The following is a 14858-nucleotide window of genomic DNA, read 5'->3' as shown; positions in this document are numbered from 1 at the left end:
TCAGAAAGCACAACGTCACACAGTCATAGCTACTCTATTCATTCGTTTGACAGTGCAAGTGAAGCACAAGTCTTTCTTTCTTCAAACACACACACACGCACACACACACAGATCAGCAACCGAGTATCCATCACCTAACATGAACATTTTAATGGCACAAAGTGACGTAAAAGTCAGGATGTGGAACAAAGAAGAAGAAGAAGAAGAAGAAGAAGAAGAAGAAGAAGAAGATTATCTTGTAGACTTATGACATCAATACCTTCTCCTTATCTTCTCCTAGCAAGTGACAAAACATCCTATTTTTTTATGCTCACGTGAGTATTAGTGGTGATTTCCTACTGCAGCAGTGTGAGATTTTCTCAATCCTGAGCAAATTTCACTAAGATGCAATCCACATCAGTCCATTTATATACAGCTCTAGAAATAAATAAGAGACTACTGCCTATTCTAGAGACTACTATCTCCAGATTTGAACCCTACTGAAACCTCTGGAATGTCATCAAGAGGAAGATGGATGGTCACAAACCATCAAGCAAAGCTGCGTTGTTTTTCCTTTTTTGCAAAAAGAGTGGTATAAAGTTCCCCAACAGCAGTGTGAAAGACTGGTGGAGAGCATGGAGCCAAAATGCATGCAAATCAGGGTTATTCCACCAAATACTGATTTCTTAATGTTATTTAGCCAAAGCATTAACACAATTTGTTTACAAATTATTTGCATTTTGTTTTATTTGAGTTATTAAAGCTCTGCAAATACTGCATGATCTTGGGTTATTTTGATGTGTTGTCATGTCCTTTAAATATACACTATAAATAACAATAGTTATATTTTGAATTTAGGAGAAATATTATCAGCAGTTCACAAAAAATGAAACAAAACTGTTCATCTCACCAATACATGACCCTGTAAGAAAAACACATAAGAAACTGATTGTTTTCCAGTGGGCTCTTATTTTTTTCCAGAGCTGTATTTTTAGCATTTTTGACACTTAAATTTAGTTTCTATATGTTAGCAATTTCCTATTTACATGCAACAAATGGACGGAAAAATATTCTAAACATGGTTTCAGGGTTATCCTGTTACATAAGAGCTTTCATATAGACATTATGAACATCTGAACATCCGAGAGATTACTGTTGCTTCTAGTGAATGTTTCTAGATTCTTCTAGATTCTTGAAATAGTTTGTCTCTGTACCGCTTTAGTTTCCTGACTGAATGTTTCACTGTGCCTGCATTTTGCTGAACTTTACTAAAATCTAAACACAGACACCATAATAGCTCCGCCCCCTTAATTAATAATTCAAAAGATTTTCCTTCCATCAAATCCTCTTCCTTTTTTTTTGAAGATCATCAGTCCTCAAAACTTGTTCTCAAAAAAATCTCATCAACCTCAGACATTTAAAACACAAATATAAATCCGAAAAGAAAACAACAAATACAAAAACACAAGGATGAGACATCTGTCACTCAGGATATACAGGAAGTAGGAAATTGTGTATCTAAGTTTATTTGTTGTACATGTGTGGAGTTCTGCCTTCACTTTAAACCATTATTTTTTGATAGTGCAACTTTAAATCTTTTAAAGAAAGTAACAAACATTTATATTTGTAAGAAAATGGAGTTCATTCAGCACTACTTTGAGGAAGGACGTTCATATGGAGTGATTTTGGATATACTGATAGCGTATCATGGCGTAAAGATTAGTTTGCGATCTCTAAAAAACACACCAGGAATGTTTGGAAGACCAAACTATTCCAGATTAAAGGATGTAAGGAGTGCTATAAGAGCAAAGCTGTGTTCATACACACACCAATCCACTTTCTACTGCTGCAGCCTGCTGGATTTCCTGGATGTCTCGTCCAATCAGAGGGAAGAATTCTAACTGCAAACTGTACCTACCTTTTCCACTTTGTCTAAATCGTCTTTGTGTATTTGGATTTGTTATTGTGTTTTGCACTTCTCAGCCACCGTACTCTCCCATGCAGATCTTCCTGCAGATCCTCTGCCTCCATCCAGCGTACATCATGTTCCACTTGATACTTTCTTGGTCTTCCAGATCCTCCTTAACTCACCAGTGATATTTCAGACAGTGGAATCTGTGGGCTGGAAAAGTTGTTTAAAGAGCTTCAATATCTTCTCCTAGCTTTTGTCAGTTCTGTAGGTGTCAATCAGCTTCATGTTTAGATCCTCAGCCAGCTGCTTAGAGGAGCCTGAGTTTGTTAAGTGTTTGACAAAGAGTCAGGGTTTGTTATTCCTAATGACATTTCTTGACCTGCTTAACGAGTCTTAATGAGTCAATTAAGGCCTAATGAGTTCATTAAGATTAAAAAAACTGTGAGGTATCCAAACTTTTCTGTTTTTATTCTATTTTTTAAAGTTTGTTAAATACTGTATGAAGTTACATTTGCAGACAAGTTGAGTGAATAAAAAGTTCAGTTTTAAAATAAAAAAAATAGCTCAGTTGTGTTTATTTCTTTCTGTTTGAAAAAAAAAAATTTTTTGTCACTTTGTCTCAGAAAATCAGTTCTTAAAAGAAAGAAAGAAAGAAAGAAAGAAAGAAAGAAAGAAAAGCTGGAGTATATCCATCATTAGCAGCTGTCATTTATATCAGTTTATTAATCTGACAGATGCACTTCAAAGTTAAAGGCTTACCAAAAATGTGGTACCTTGAGGGCAGCAGGGTTTGAACAGGTTTTGAGGGGCGCTGTTTGCATAGGTGGTTAATGCTCTGGGTCGTTGCCTGGATGATGGGGGTTCAGGCCCCAGCAGCAGCAAGCTGCCACCATTGGCCCTTGAGCAAGGCCCCCAACCCACCCTGCTTCAGGGGCACTGCATCATGGCTGACCCTGCACTCTGACCCCAACCACCAAGGATGGGATATGTAAAGAAAGAGTTTCACTGTGCAGTAATGTATATGTATATATATATATATATATATATGTAAATAAAGACAAGTTAACTGTTGATCAGCAGCACAGAACCAAGGTTCTACTCTCTTTTGTCTTCTTAAAAAACCTGTCTCATTTCTCATTTCCAAACATAATACCCCAAAATCCAAAGCAGTCTGTCAGACTACCAGATTACCACAAAGCCATGTCAATGCCTTCATTTTTAACATATACAGAAATGTTGCACATCAACAACAAGCTGTTCATCTACATTCTTTTATCAAAATGCTTGGTTACTGAAACTAATTCAATCCAATCCAGCATCTATGGGATGTACTGGACAAACAAGTCTGATCCATGGAGGCCCCACCTTGCAACTTACAAGACTAACGGATCTGCTGCAAACATCTTGGTGCCAGATACCACAGCACACCTTCAGGGATCTAGTGGAGTCCATGCCTCAATGGGTCAGGGCTGTTTTGGCAGCAATAGGAGGACCAACACAAATTTTAGGCAGGTGGTCATAAAGTTATGCCTGTTCTATGTGCATTACTATAACTGTTTGAAGCACATGATTTCTGGTGGTCCGATCATATCTGAAAAAGTTCTGGTGTGGGTGTAGTTATTTATTCCCATCAATCAGGAGACACACCTGATTCTGGAATTCCGGATAAGACTGGACACCACTGGATAACCAGCCCAGTCACTAGGGGCCGATACACAAGCAGGTCCAGTGTTAAAGTCAAATGGCTAGTTTCACCAAATTGGTGGGCTTTACATTTCATGAATATTTTACATAATAATCTAAACACATCATAGGTATTAAAAAGTGCAGGTTTTTGTTTCAGATGAAGGTGTGGTTTTAAGTTTGCCTTGCCCTTATTGGCATGCCATACTGTATATGAGCTGATTCATAGCAATGGAAAGAAATTATGATCTTATATCAGCACATATGCTAGCAGAATTGTGAGAAGGATCCAGAAATTTGCCAATACTTAATTAATGAATTAACACATTAATTAATCAAATTCTATGTACAGTATATGCAGCATGTGTATGTTACCCAGTCTACATCCTGGTGGCTAAAAAAAAAAAAATAATTAAAGAGAATAAGATCATAATGTAGTGAATATGTGCAAAAAATATGTTTTTTTTAATAAGGTATTTTATTTATATAGCTTTTTTTAGCTGGATGTTATGGTTTCGTCTTTTTCTTTTTTAAGCTAACATCTTCTCAGGCTACAGCACCTTAAGAAAAAATAAAACCTTAATAATAAAAATGCAAAGAAGTTCTAGAAATGTTTCTACATATAAAACATCAAACTGCACATCAATATTTTTTTTGCATAAGGACTGATGTGTAGAATTTAAAGGAAATTGTCTGGATGCTTATTCAGTCATCTTAAAAATCTCAACACAGGATTTTTGGAGACTTTCTTGTTTCTGGTGGAATTAATTTTTTTTTTTTTTGGGGGGGGGAATTAATGTCTTAATTAATTAATAAAATCCTGGTCTCTTTTACTAATGCATGAATGCAAGAAACATAAAATAAATATTTCCAAAAAGAATCAGGTTTAAACGTCTTCGGTTGTGAATTTATGTAAGAGTTTTTGGATAGTGAAGCGTAGAGAGGAAAGGAACGAAGGTGAAAATGCAGCATTGCGTCACACTGCTATTATTTCAGGATTATTATAATCACAATGTGATTGGATAACTTTTGGCAGGCACATCGTCGCTCCAGAATGTTCCATTCATCAGCTGTCACCTGACGACATCAGTAAGCCAGAGCAGGCAAACAGGACTAAAGTTACAGTAAAATATAGTCTAGTTACATAGAGCTTGCATTCGGTGTGAACAGCCAGAGCTTCTCTAGGCAGCTGTCATAATTTGTTAACGTGGCTTTTCACAAAAAAAACATGAGAATAATAATGAGAGGATAAAAAAAAGTGGGAGCAAGAGAAATGTCAGGGTTTGGAGGTAGGGGGGGTGAACAGTGACCCGAAGCAGAGAGCACGGTCCCCAGGGAGTCCCGGGGCCGACATCAGACCGATTTCAGTGCAGCAACATGATGGCATCTCTGATATTTTAATATTAATGAGCAGGCTCTTCAGCTCAACAGGTGCCACGCCGGCACGCTACACAATACTAAAGCCTCTCCAGTGTCCTCTATACACATGACCAGCCCAGCTAGGGCCAGTGTGACTTAAAGAAAGAAGGAGACGTAGAGAGAAAGCAAGAAAGAGAGTTAAGTCAGCCGTTTGAAAAAACTAAGACGAAGACGAAATGAAAAGCGACCCTTTTCGAGTCACCTCTCCTGAAGCCGAAAACACGAGGGCCCGATATTTTTCCTCTTCTTCCCAAACCCCCTTGAGAAAGAAATTGACTTTTGTTTGGAGTTTGTGAAAAGTGGGAATCAGGAGCAGGACAATGGGGCTCCCCATGGAGAGGACCCGAGTGAAGCCATCTCAAATCAGTCAGCCAAGGGACCAATTAATCCGGCCATTGTCAGGCCCAAGCCACTGCCAGCACATCAACACATTCACAGCCCATTGTCCCGACCCTCCTGCAGCAGGATTTAGTCCGTCCAACAGCCAGTTTTGTCCGAGCCAGCTCAGGCGGAAGTTTCTCACTGACAATTTGCCCCAAATAGATTTGTCAGAAAGCGTCTATCAACCTGCCAGTGAGAGTGGGAGAGGTGGGTCTGCACGAGCTTGTTTAGGAGGATGTACCATGGGCAGAGAGGAAAACTGCAGGTGTTTGACGGATATAAAACAAAATAACTGAATGATGATAATTATGATGATGATGATTATGATGATGATGATGTCGACAGATACTCATGATGTCTAATTGTGGTTAGTTTTACACAGAATCTCCATGCATGAGGTATTGGGGAAAAAGGTACATCTAATCTTTAAGGTGCAGGTCTAAAGTCAGGCTAATAATCCAACAAAAAATATTCAAAGACATGCGACAGAAATACAGATGGAAAAAAAACATGAGATGGGTGGACTCGATCATTACTGAGAGCCTTCAGTTAACACCAAATCATGCGTGAAGGTTAGAACCCTAACCCTGAGCACCAGTGATGCTGGGTGTCCGTTAAACACTGACTGTTATTTCACATCTTGGATCATTTTCAGACAGACATTATGGCTTAATCCTTTTCCTTATCTACAGCTGGCTGTTACAACAATGGACGCTGGAATAGGTTCGCCACTCAACTTTGAGGACTACGTGAGTAGCTGCATACCAACAACTAGATACACAATCTGATGGTTCTTTGTCAAAGATTTTCATTGACTGTTATTGAGAAGAGAGTCAGCAGCCCCCCCCCCCCAAAAAAAAAAAAAAGTGAAAGCAAGCAGCCGGGGCAACCATGATGTTGGTTATGTTTGTGTAAAGACTATCTCTGAATGACAGGATTAGAGAGAGTTAAGGAGATTACTACCAGCGGACCACCCCACCCCAACACACACGCTCACACACACACACACACACATACACACAGTTGTGTTCCCATCCTCATGAGGACTTTTCACTGACAGTTATTAATGTACCTAATTAATGATTTAAGTCTAAACTTAGTCTTATCCTTAATAGCTTTTAAAAATAAAAACATAGTTTTCTTTGTGGGGATCAGCTAAATGGTTTCACCACAGGCTCAAAACTTTCTATTCCTATCCTTGTGGGGACATTTTGGTATAAAGCAGAGAGAGAGAGAGAGAGAGAGAGAGAGAGAGAGAGACTGTTGAATGAACACTGTGATCCTATTTATTTACTTACAAGTCTTTTTTGCAATAAAAAACAGCAATACAACTCCCAACAACAACTCACACCTCCCCGGCCCTCTATTAGTATTATTTTTTCCCAGAAGGCTACGCGTCAACGTGTAAAACAAACCGCTGCATACGCAGTCAGTCACCTGTCACAGAATGCTAATTTCTTTTAAGGGCTCGTTAAAAAGGGAGCACACGACAATGCCTAATTGCGATTCGATACGCCCTCGGACGCGGGTCGCTTCGCCTAAACCCGAGACTTTACGGGCTCCCCCATACGGCCCTGGGGCTCTAGCGTGGGAAGCTGCGTCATTAAAGCAGAAGATACTGACGCGCGGCGGCCTTTCACACACACCGCGAACGCGTGTGCGTATTTGCTGCGCTGCCTGCGCGCGTGCGTTACTGCCGCGCGTGTGCGTATTTGCTGCGCTGCCTGCGTGCGTGCGTTACTGCTGCGCGTGTGCGTATTTGCTGCGCTGCCTGCGCGTGTGCGTTACTGCTGCGCGCAAATCAGGAACCGCGCGACGAGAAAGAAGAAGAAGAAGAAGAAGAAGAAGAAGAAACACCCGGTCAGCTGGGTCCAGTGGTGAAAGAAAACTGAACCAATAATGAACTCTAGTTAGAGAGAGAGAGAGAGAGAGAGAGAGAGAGAGAGAGAGAGAAAGAGCGCAGCATATTCGCTCTTGTTGTGTGTGAGGCGCGCGCGGTTTAGTTCAACGCAGAAGAGCAGGATATAAACATGTACCTCATGCGCTCAACTTGTTTGTCTAGTGCGAAAGCCAAAAAAAGCCCAAAAGGCAACCGGAAGTACAGTGTAAATGTACTAAAAGAGTTCTAAAAGACATCCCCGTGGTTTGGTAGGAGTAATAATACAGTTCTGTACAGCTGATGCAGGGTACACAGCGCGCTCAACAGGTACACACACACACACACACACACCGTACCAAAATCAGCGTGTCTGACTCAGAACATCAGCTCGTCATTAACTTTCAATATTACAAAAAAAGAAGAAATAAAACAAATAGCAAGCAATACAACAAGAGTTGTAGGCTCAGTGTGGCGCGCCTGCAGTCAGCGACTAAATCAATCCCCAATCATCATCAACATCATCAGCAGCAGCAGATCAAACCTGAGCTCCGTTCTGCCTCATTTCATCTCAAGCAGAACCACACCACCCTTCCATCACCCTTCCACCACTAAACACCCTTCCTCGGACACTGACGTCATGCGCAAGCGGGACGCAGTGTAGAAAGGCTAAGTGGGTAAGGGAAGTCGGGCTCTCCTCCCACCCGCCTTCTCTCTCTCTCTCTCTCTCTCTCTCCCTCCTCCAATACTTCTCATACATATTACCAAAGCCTTTAATCTGACGGCACACATCACAAAGTCACCGAGGCTTCAGGCTGCCGGGCATTTCTGAGCTTGTGTGTGTGTGTGTGTGTGTGTGTGTATGTGTGGGCTTGTTTTTCTTCCCACTTGGCTCCTGGTTCGTGTGTGAGGTTCGGGAAGGTGCCTGGGCGCACATCCACCGGTACATGCAGCAGTTTTTTTCTCTGGAGAACCTGCCTCGGATCTTAAGGAGATCAGTCGACAATCAACGCAAACTCATCTGAAGTCGGGATTTCAGAAGAGGAGGAAAAGCTTGAGAAGCCTTTGGATCAAAAAAAAAAAGAAAAGAAAAATAAAAGAAAGCAAATAAAAATCAGAGACTGAAGCGACCTGCCTGAATAATAATAATAATAATCCAACACAATCTAATTCTGTATAGATATTTATTTCATTAAAAACAAACATTGTGATTTAATTTAATTAAAAAACTCCGTGGTTGAAAGAGTTTCGCGATATCAGCGCAAGAGCAAGAGAAGGCCAGGATGAGCAAAGCTGCCAGTTCAACAAGTGGCTGTTTGGATATTTTAAACGTCAAATCCAGTAAGTAATCCACTTTTACTCTCTTCACACAAAATCTAATTGGTTCAATTAAATCGTTATATATTTGTTAATACAATATCCTACTAGGAAAATCATTATATTGATTATTATATGATAACACAACTGCATTCACATATAAATTGTAATAATGCGGTGTTTATGGGGGGCTAAAAATTAAATTTTAAATTAAAAATTAAATTAAATTTGACCTTTCAATATTCAATATTCAGTATGATGATTATTAAACAGACGTTTTTATGAGTGTTAGAGATGACATCACTTTCTTAAGATTTTTCTATCATTTAAAAAAAATTATTATCATTACTTTAACTTTTTTTGTATGTGATACATTGATAATTGCCTAAAGCTGTGGTGGTTTGCTTAATTAGGCATCTGTGTGCATGCTGGGTATTTGTGTGCACCTGTCAATTCGTTTCAATGCAATGTAAAATGCACGTGCAAAAAAAAAAAATACAAAAAATTTAATTTTATATGTATATATGAATAATGAATAAACGGAACAATTAACATTCTACGTTAAATCAGCCTAAAACATATTTACAAAATTTCTCCAAAGGTTTTGGATAAAAAATAAACTTATATACTACATTTATATATTTTATTTAATTGTATTCTAAATATAACCGGCGCATTTGTGTGCGAATTCGATTTTATTTATTTGTTTTATTTATTTTTTTTTTTAATAGTGCGCGTTTATGGTGTAAAGAAGCGAATCAGCCGTAAAAGTAAAAGTTTCATCAGAGTAAAGTTTTAAGCAATTTGAAAAACACAATTTCCTCATGAATCATTTAAACAACAAATCTTTAAACCCGTTAAAAAATCCGACAATTAATAAATAGAAATGTTAATTGTTTTTTATTTTGTCTTGCAAATCATTTCATTTGATTTTTCCACCTAGACTTTCTAAGCTATTTGGAGTACACAGTCAGTTACATCCTGTGTACATTTTAATTCATCAGTAATAATAATAATAATAATAATAATAATAATAATAATAATAATAATAATAGTAATAAAGCAATGACCTGTAAATTCGCAGCTGGACCTAAACTCCTGAACCCTGAGCCCTGATGACTGAATACTGAGAGATCTGATATCCGGGAAGTGGTTTGGAGTAATTACGGCTCCGTGTCGGGAAAGTTAGACATTTTTTTTTACACATGAAACAAACCCGACTTCTTTAACACTTACCGGAAAATCATGTACACAGTGATGTGCGGCTTCATGTACACTTTTCACAAATCTACACTTATCTCAAATTGTGATGATGTCTGATCCTGACCACAGTCTAGATAGAAATGTTCTGCAAGTTAAAAAAAAAGTTGCAATCATTCTTTAGATTTTTTGGGAGAAATATTTAAATTGCAAAAAAAACTAGATACCATTTCTGATCCTCAAAAAGCATAAAAGCATTTAAAAGAAAAAAAGCTTTTCAGAATTTTATATAATAATTTAGTAGTAGTAGTAGTAGTAGTAGTAGTAATAATAATAATAATAATAATAATAATAATAATAATAATAATAATAATAGTAATACAGCATTATTCCTGCTTATTTCTTTTAAATACAAAACTCTAGTATTTTTCGGATTTTTCTGGTTTAAGTTTAATGAAAGATTACTTTGTAGAACAAGTGCACCCTCGCATGAACTCACTTAAAACGATAAGATTTAAAGGATTAACGCGTTATTATGCTTATTACCATTATTACAGCTGTGGTTACATAATATAATGGTCATTATAAAAGATGAAAATTTTGAAAAATGTGCATTTTTACATTTTTTTATTTAAATTAGATGGAAATTACTTTTGAATGCACTATATCGTTTAGAAAGGGATTTCCCCAAATAGCAGAAAGCCGAAAGTCATTGTTTTTGCCCTGAATGCTTGCTGAGCTTCCTCTGAATTCCCATGCTACCGTTTTTAGGACGGGTCAGTGCGAAATCAATGAGCAGGTGGACATATGTCAGTAATTACACGGCCGTTTCTCTAAACGACACCCCCCCTCCTCACTCCCTCCCCATATACATGCAAATATACCTCCATTAACGGATTTAAATACGGGAGGAGGTGGAGGGGAGTGGGGGGAGCTGAAAGTTTTATACACACACGGAGAAGAAAAAAACATCACAATTTTCATTTACTTCATCCTCATTTGCATACACTTCATTGGAGGCCGCGTATTGACTCTCGGTCCGCTGTGTCACTCCTCTAATCCGCGGGGCCCGGAGAGCGCGCGCAGAAAAGCAGCTGTCGAGCTTCATTATGAAGCAGCACTGGCAGCTTGTTCAGATTGGTCCAGTCAGACGAGGCTCAATGGGGGGAAATCATTAAGTTAACACTTTCCCTAATGTCGCCTTTGTGCGCGCGCCATTGTTTTATTTGGAAACCTGCGGCACGGCGCTTCCCTCAACAAAACGCACCATCAGCGCGAGGCCTGGATTCCCACAGACACAGAGCTGTTCATCAAAGCCTTGAAGGAACGTGTGTTTCGTTCAGGAAGGTCTCACACGGGACGTCATGTCACATTCAAACAGATTTTTTAAAATAATAATTATCATTATTATTTCTTTACGCGCTGCGCTGAACTAAAAATCTCACCTGATGATGATCTCACCTGATATCTGCACTCTAGATATTACTAAATTATGCAGTATATATATATATATATATATATATATATATATATATATATATATATATATATATATATATATATATATATATTACCTTATTATTATTATTATTATTATTATTATTATTATTATTTTCCCAGGTCGGATTCTGGATATCCCGTGCAAAGTGTGTGGAGACCGAAGTTCAGGGAAACACTACGGAGTTTATGCATGTGATGGATGCTCCGGATTCTTCAAAAGGAGCATACGGAGAAACAGAACGTATGTCTGCAAATCCGGCACTCAGGTGAGACTCGGATCCTCTTTTTTTTAAGCAGAGAGCGCATTAGGTAATTTGAGCCCCTTCACTTCCCCGGAAGGAAGAGGAAGAGGTTGCGTCGTCTATTTTCATAATTGGAAGATTATCCAAGAAGTGAGCCTCCTCCCGTGCCTTTGAGGGCCCTTTGGTCCGTCTAGTGTAACAGGTGTAATCCAATCTAACTGGCTGGATTTGGAGAGCAGTAGGCGGGAATGAGATTATTGGCCAAGCGGCAGGGGAGCGAGTCAATGGCCGTCATTACTGCACCATTTCCCCCATACCTGTGGAGTGTCCCCCTCCCCTCTTAGGAAGGGAAGATGTCTCTCTCTCTCTCTCTCTCTCTCTCTCTCTCTCTCTCTCTCTCTCATTCCTTTCTTGTTATTTTTTTTATTCCACTTAGGGAGGCTGCCCAGTGGATAAGACGCACAGGAACCAGTGTCGCGCCTGTCGCTTGAAGAAGTGCCTGGAAGTGAACATGAATAAAGACGGTGAAGAGACTAATGATCTTGGCTTATGTTCAGGGAAAATAAAATCTATGTGTACAGAACATAGCAGACTTAATATGAAGGCTATTTATTTATTTATTAATTTTCCGAACAGCCGTGCAGCACGAGCGAGGCCCAAGGACGTCGACCATCCGCAAGCAAGTGGCGCTTTACTTTCGGGGCCACAAGGAAGTGAACGGATCTTCGTCGCACTTTCCCAGCACGTCCATCCCGGGGCTGCACTTCTTCACCACGGTCACTCAGCTCGAGACCCACAGTCTGGAATTAAACACGCTCCCAAGCACACCAGAGCGCCAGGGCATGGTGGGGCTCGCGCAGCCCACTCCTAAAGTAAGCCAGATATATGCTGTAGGTGTGAATTAGTGTGTGAGTGTGTGCGTGTGTGTGTGTAAAGTGGCAATCTTCAGCACTGAATGCACAAAGCTGTATACAGTTCTTGCCTGATTTCTTTCCAGCGCAATTGTTGTTTTTTCATTATTATTTATTTATTTTGTGCTGAATTAAACAAATATGCTTATTATCTCGTGTCCTCTTCAGTATCCACATGAAGTCAGTGGCACGCCCATGTATCTGTACGAAGTGGCCACGGAGTCCGTGTGCGAATCGGCCGCGCGCCTCCTGTTCATGAGCATCAAATGGGCCAAGAGCGTGCCAGCTTTCTCCACACTCCCTTTACAAGATCAGGTATAGGAACAGTTTATAAATAAATAAATATATATATATATATATATATATATATATATATATATATAGAGAGAGAGAGAGAGAGAGAGAGAGTCAGTTTTCAGTGTGTGTGTGTGTCTCACTTTATTTGTTGTACAGTTGATCCTGTTAGAAGACGCCTGGAGAGAGCTGTTTGTTCTGGGTGTAGCTCAGTGGTCCATCCCAGTGGACTCAAACACTCTGCTTGCTGTTTCAGGTAAACTTAATGCTCCAAAAAAATATATATTAATAAATATTAAATATAATCATTAGCTGCTCATACTCACTTTTACACACGCGCTTATATTGTAACTCCATAACCATCAAGTTACCTTACGGTTCCCTTCGTATCCCCCGTGTTCCTTCAGGGATGACCACAGAAAACACGGAGTCCCAGAGGCTAAACAAAGTGGTGTCAGAGATCCAGGCTCTTCAGGAAGTGGTGACGCGTTTCCGGCAGCTGCGACTGGACGCGACGGAATTCGCGTGCCTGAAGTGCATCGTTACCTTTAAAGCTGGTAAGTCGGAGGTCGAAAAAGTTCTCGCTTACATTGCTGCAGTGCATGCAAAGAAAATGCTTTAAATAAAAATAAAAACAGAGCAGTAAATTCTCTGTTTTGTGTGACAGTATTGTGAGTTCTTCTCATATTTGAGCTACAAACACTCTTCCATAACATAAAACTTTTAGTTGGTGCAAAAGTATTAAGTAAACATCTCTACCAAAAAATGTACATGTCCAGCATATGTGCATCAGCAGCCCACTGAAGCTGCTTTGTTTTGCTCGCACAGTTCCCACGCACAGTGGCGCCGAACTGAGGAGTTTCCGGAACGCCAGCGGAATCGCAGCACTCCAGGACGAGGCACAGCTCACACTCAACAGCTACATCCACACCAGGTACGATACTGACTTTGGAAACAAACACATGTAGGGGGTGTGCACCTGAAAGTAAACTAATCACCAGGAGGGTTAAGTGACACTGGAGACTCCTTCCTTGAATGCTGAATAAATATCAACAATTAGACTTTTCCAAAAGAAAAAAAAATATTGTAAGTGGTTGCCATGGAAACGCAGATGATGTAGACCAATCCGAATCAGGCATTATATCCGAAGGTCTGACTCTGAGTTTGCATCTTTTCCTCCTCCCAGGTACCCGACTCAGCCGTGCCGCTTCGGCAAGCTGCTGCTGCTTTTGCCTGCGCTGCGTTCAGTCAGCGCTTCCACGATCGAAGAAGTGTTCTTCAGGAAGACCATCGGAAACGTGCCCATCACACGGCTTCTCTCCGACATGTACAAATCGAGCGACATTTAAGCTCCAATCTCTTCCACCCGAGAAGACTCTGGGAAAGCGACAGACTGTAGAATAACAGACGTGACGTTGACATAGGAGAGAGAGAAGGAAAAGGAAAAGATCCAAGACACCATATCTCCAGCGTGAAGAAAAGCAGGAGAAACTCTGAACTGTAAAGACTGGAGGCTGAACAAGTTCTGTTCAGTGTCTCGAGAGAGAAAAAAAAGTTACACTGTGGACTAAAGGATACCTTCGTGACTAATTTTCATCTAAATCTTTTTTTAATCTACTTATTGAGATAACCTTCTTGATTTATTTGTCCCCAAAAATTGTACACAAAAGAGGGTTTTTTTTTCTTCTTTAAGTTATGTGGGTGGACTCGGAGATATGTACAATCACATACTCATCCTTACAGTCTCTAGAGGACCAATGAGCTTTTCTACCAAGGTTTAATTTTTTTGTCTGTTTTTTTTTGGTTTCAGTTTTGTCGTTGTGTCTGAAAGCTATGGCAGAAACCAAAAAAAAGATTTTAAAAGAGAAAGAGAGAGGGAGGGATAGAGGGATAGATAGGTAGATAGAAAGAGAAAGAGACTGAATCCCAAATGGCTTGGCAGACATCTTGAAGGAGTTGGGGTCTGTGTCTGATGCACCTGAAGTGAGATATGAGGCAGGTGATGTGGATTAGGAGAAGTTCCTTTGCTGGAAAACCAAAGGCTCTTGCATCTAAACTCATCATGAACATGACTCACGGGGAAGCAGGGACGAGAGAAAACACTACTTCTCTTTTCCAGTCCAATCATTAAGGTCAAGAAAGGA

The 14858-nt window shown here is 39.8% G+C and overlaps 1 protein-coding gene across 1 annotated transcript in view; it reads left to right on the top strand.

The window, feature by feature from the left end:
* The first annotated feature begins 8028 nt into the window (after positions 1–8028).
* Positions 8029–14858, top strand: part of nr2e1 (nuclear receptor subfamily 2, group E, member 1) — a 7562-nt gene continuing 732 nt past the window's right edge. Inside the window, exons 1-9 of the mRNA XM_058393582.1 lie at positions 8029–8591; positions 11388–11533; positions 11946–12033; positions 12146–12381; positions 12589–12735; positions 12874–12970; positions 13122–13271; positions 13543–13648; positions 13901–14858. The exon at positions 13901–14858 is cut by the window's right edge and continues 732 nt beyond it. Of these exons, the coding sequence (XP_058249565.1) occupies positions 8534–8591; positions 11388–11533; positions 11946–12033; positions 12146–12381; positions 12589–12735; positions 12874–12970; positions 13122–13271; positions 13543–13648; positions 13901–14063 (1191 nt within the window). The 5' untranslated portion in view covers positions 8029–8533 and the 3' untranslated portion in view covers positions 14064–14858. The remainder of the gene's footprint in view (positions 8592–11387; positions 11534–11945; positions 12034–12145; positions 12382–12588; positions 12736–12873; positions 12971–13121; positions 13272–13542; positions 13649–13900) is intronic.

Source organism: Hemibagrus wyckioides, linkage group LG06 (genome assembly GCF_019097595.1).
Source record: "Hemibagrus wyckioides isolate EC202008001 linkage group LG06, SWU_Hwy_1.0, whole genome shotgun sequence".
Taxonomy (NCBI): domain Eukaryota; kingdom Metazoa; phylum Chordata; class Actinopteri; order Siluriformes; family Bagridae; genus Hemibagrus; species Hemibagrus wyckioides.
This window is presented reverse-complemented; position numbering and strand designations above follow the sequence as displayed.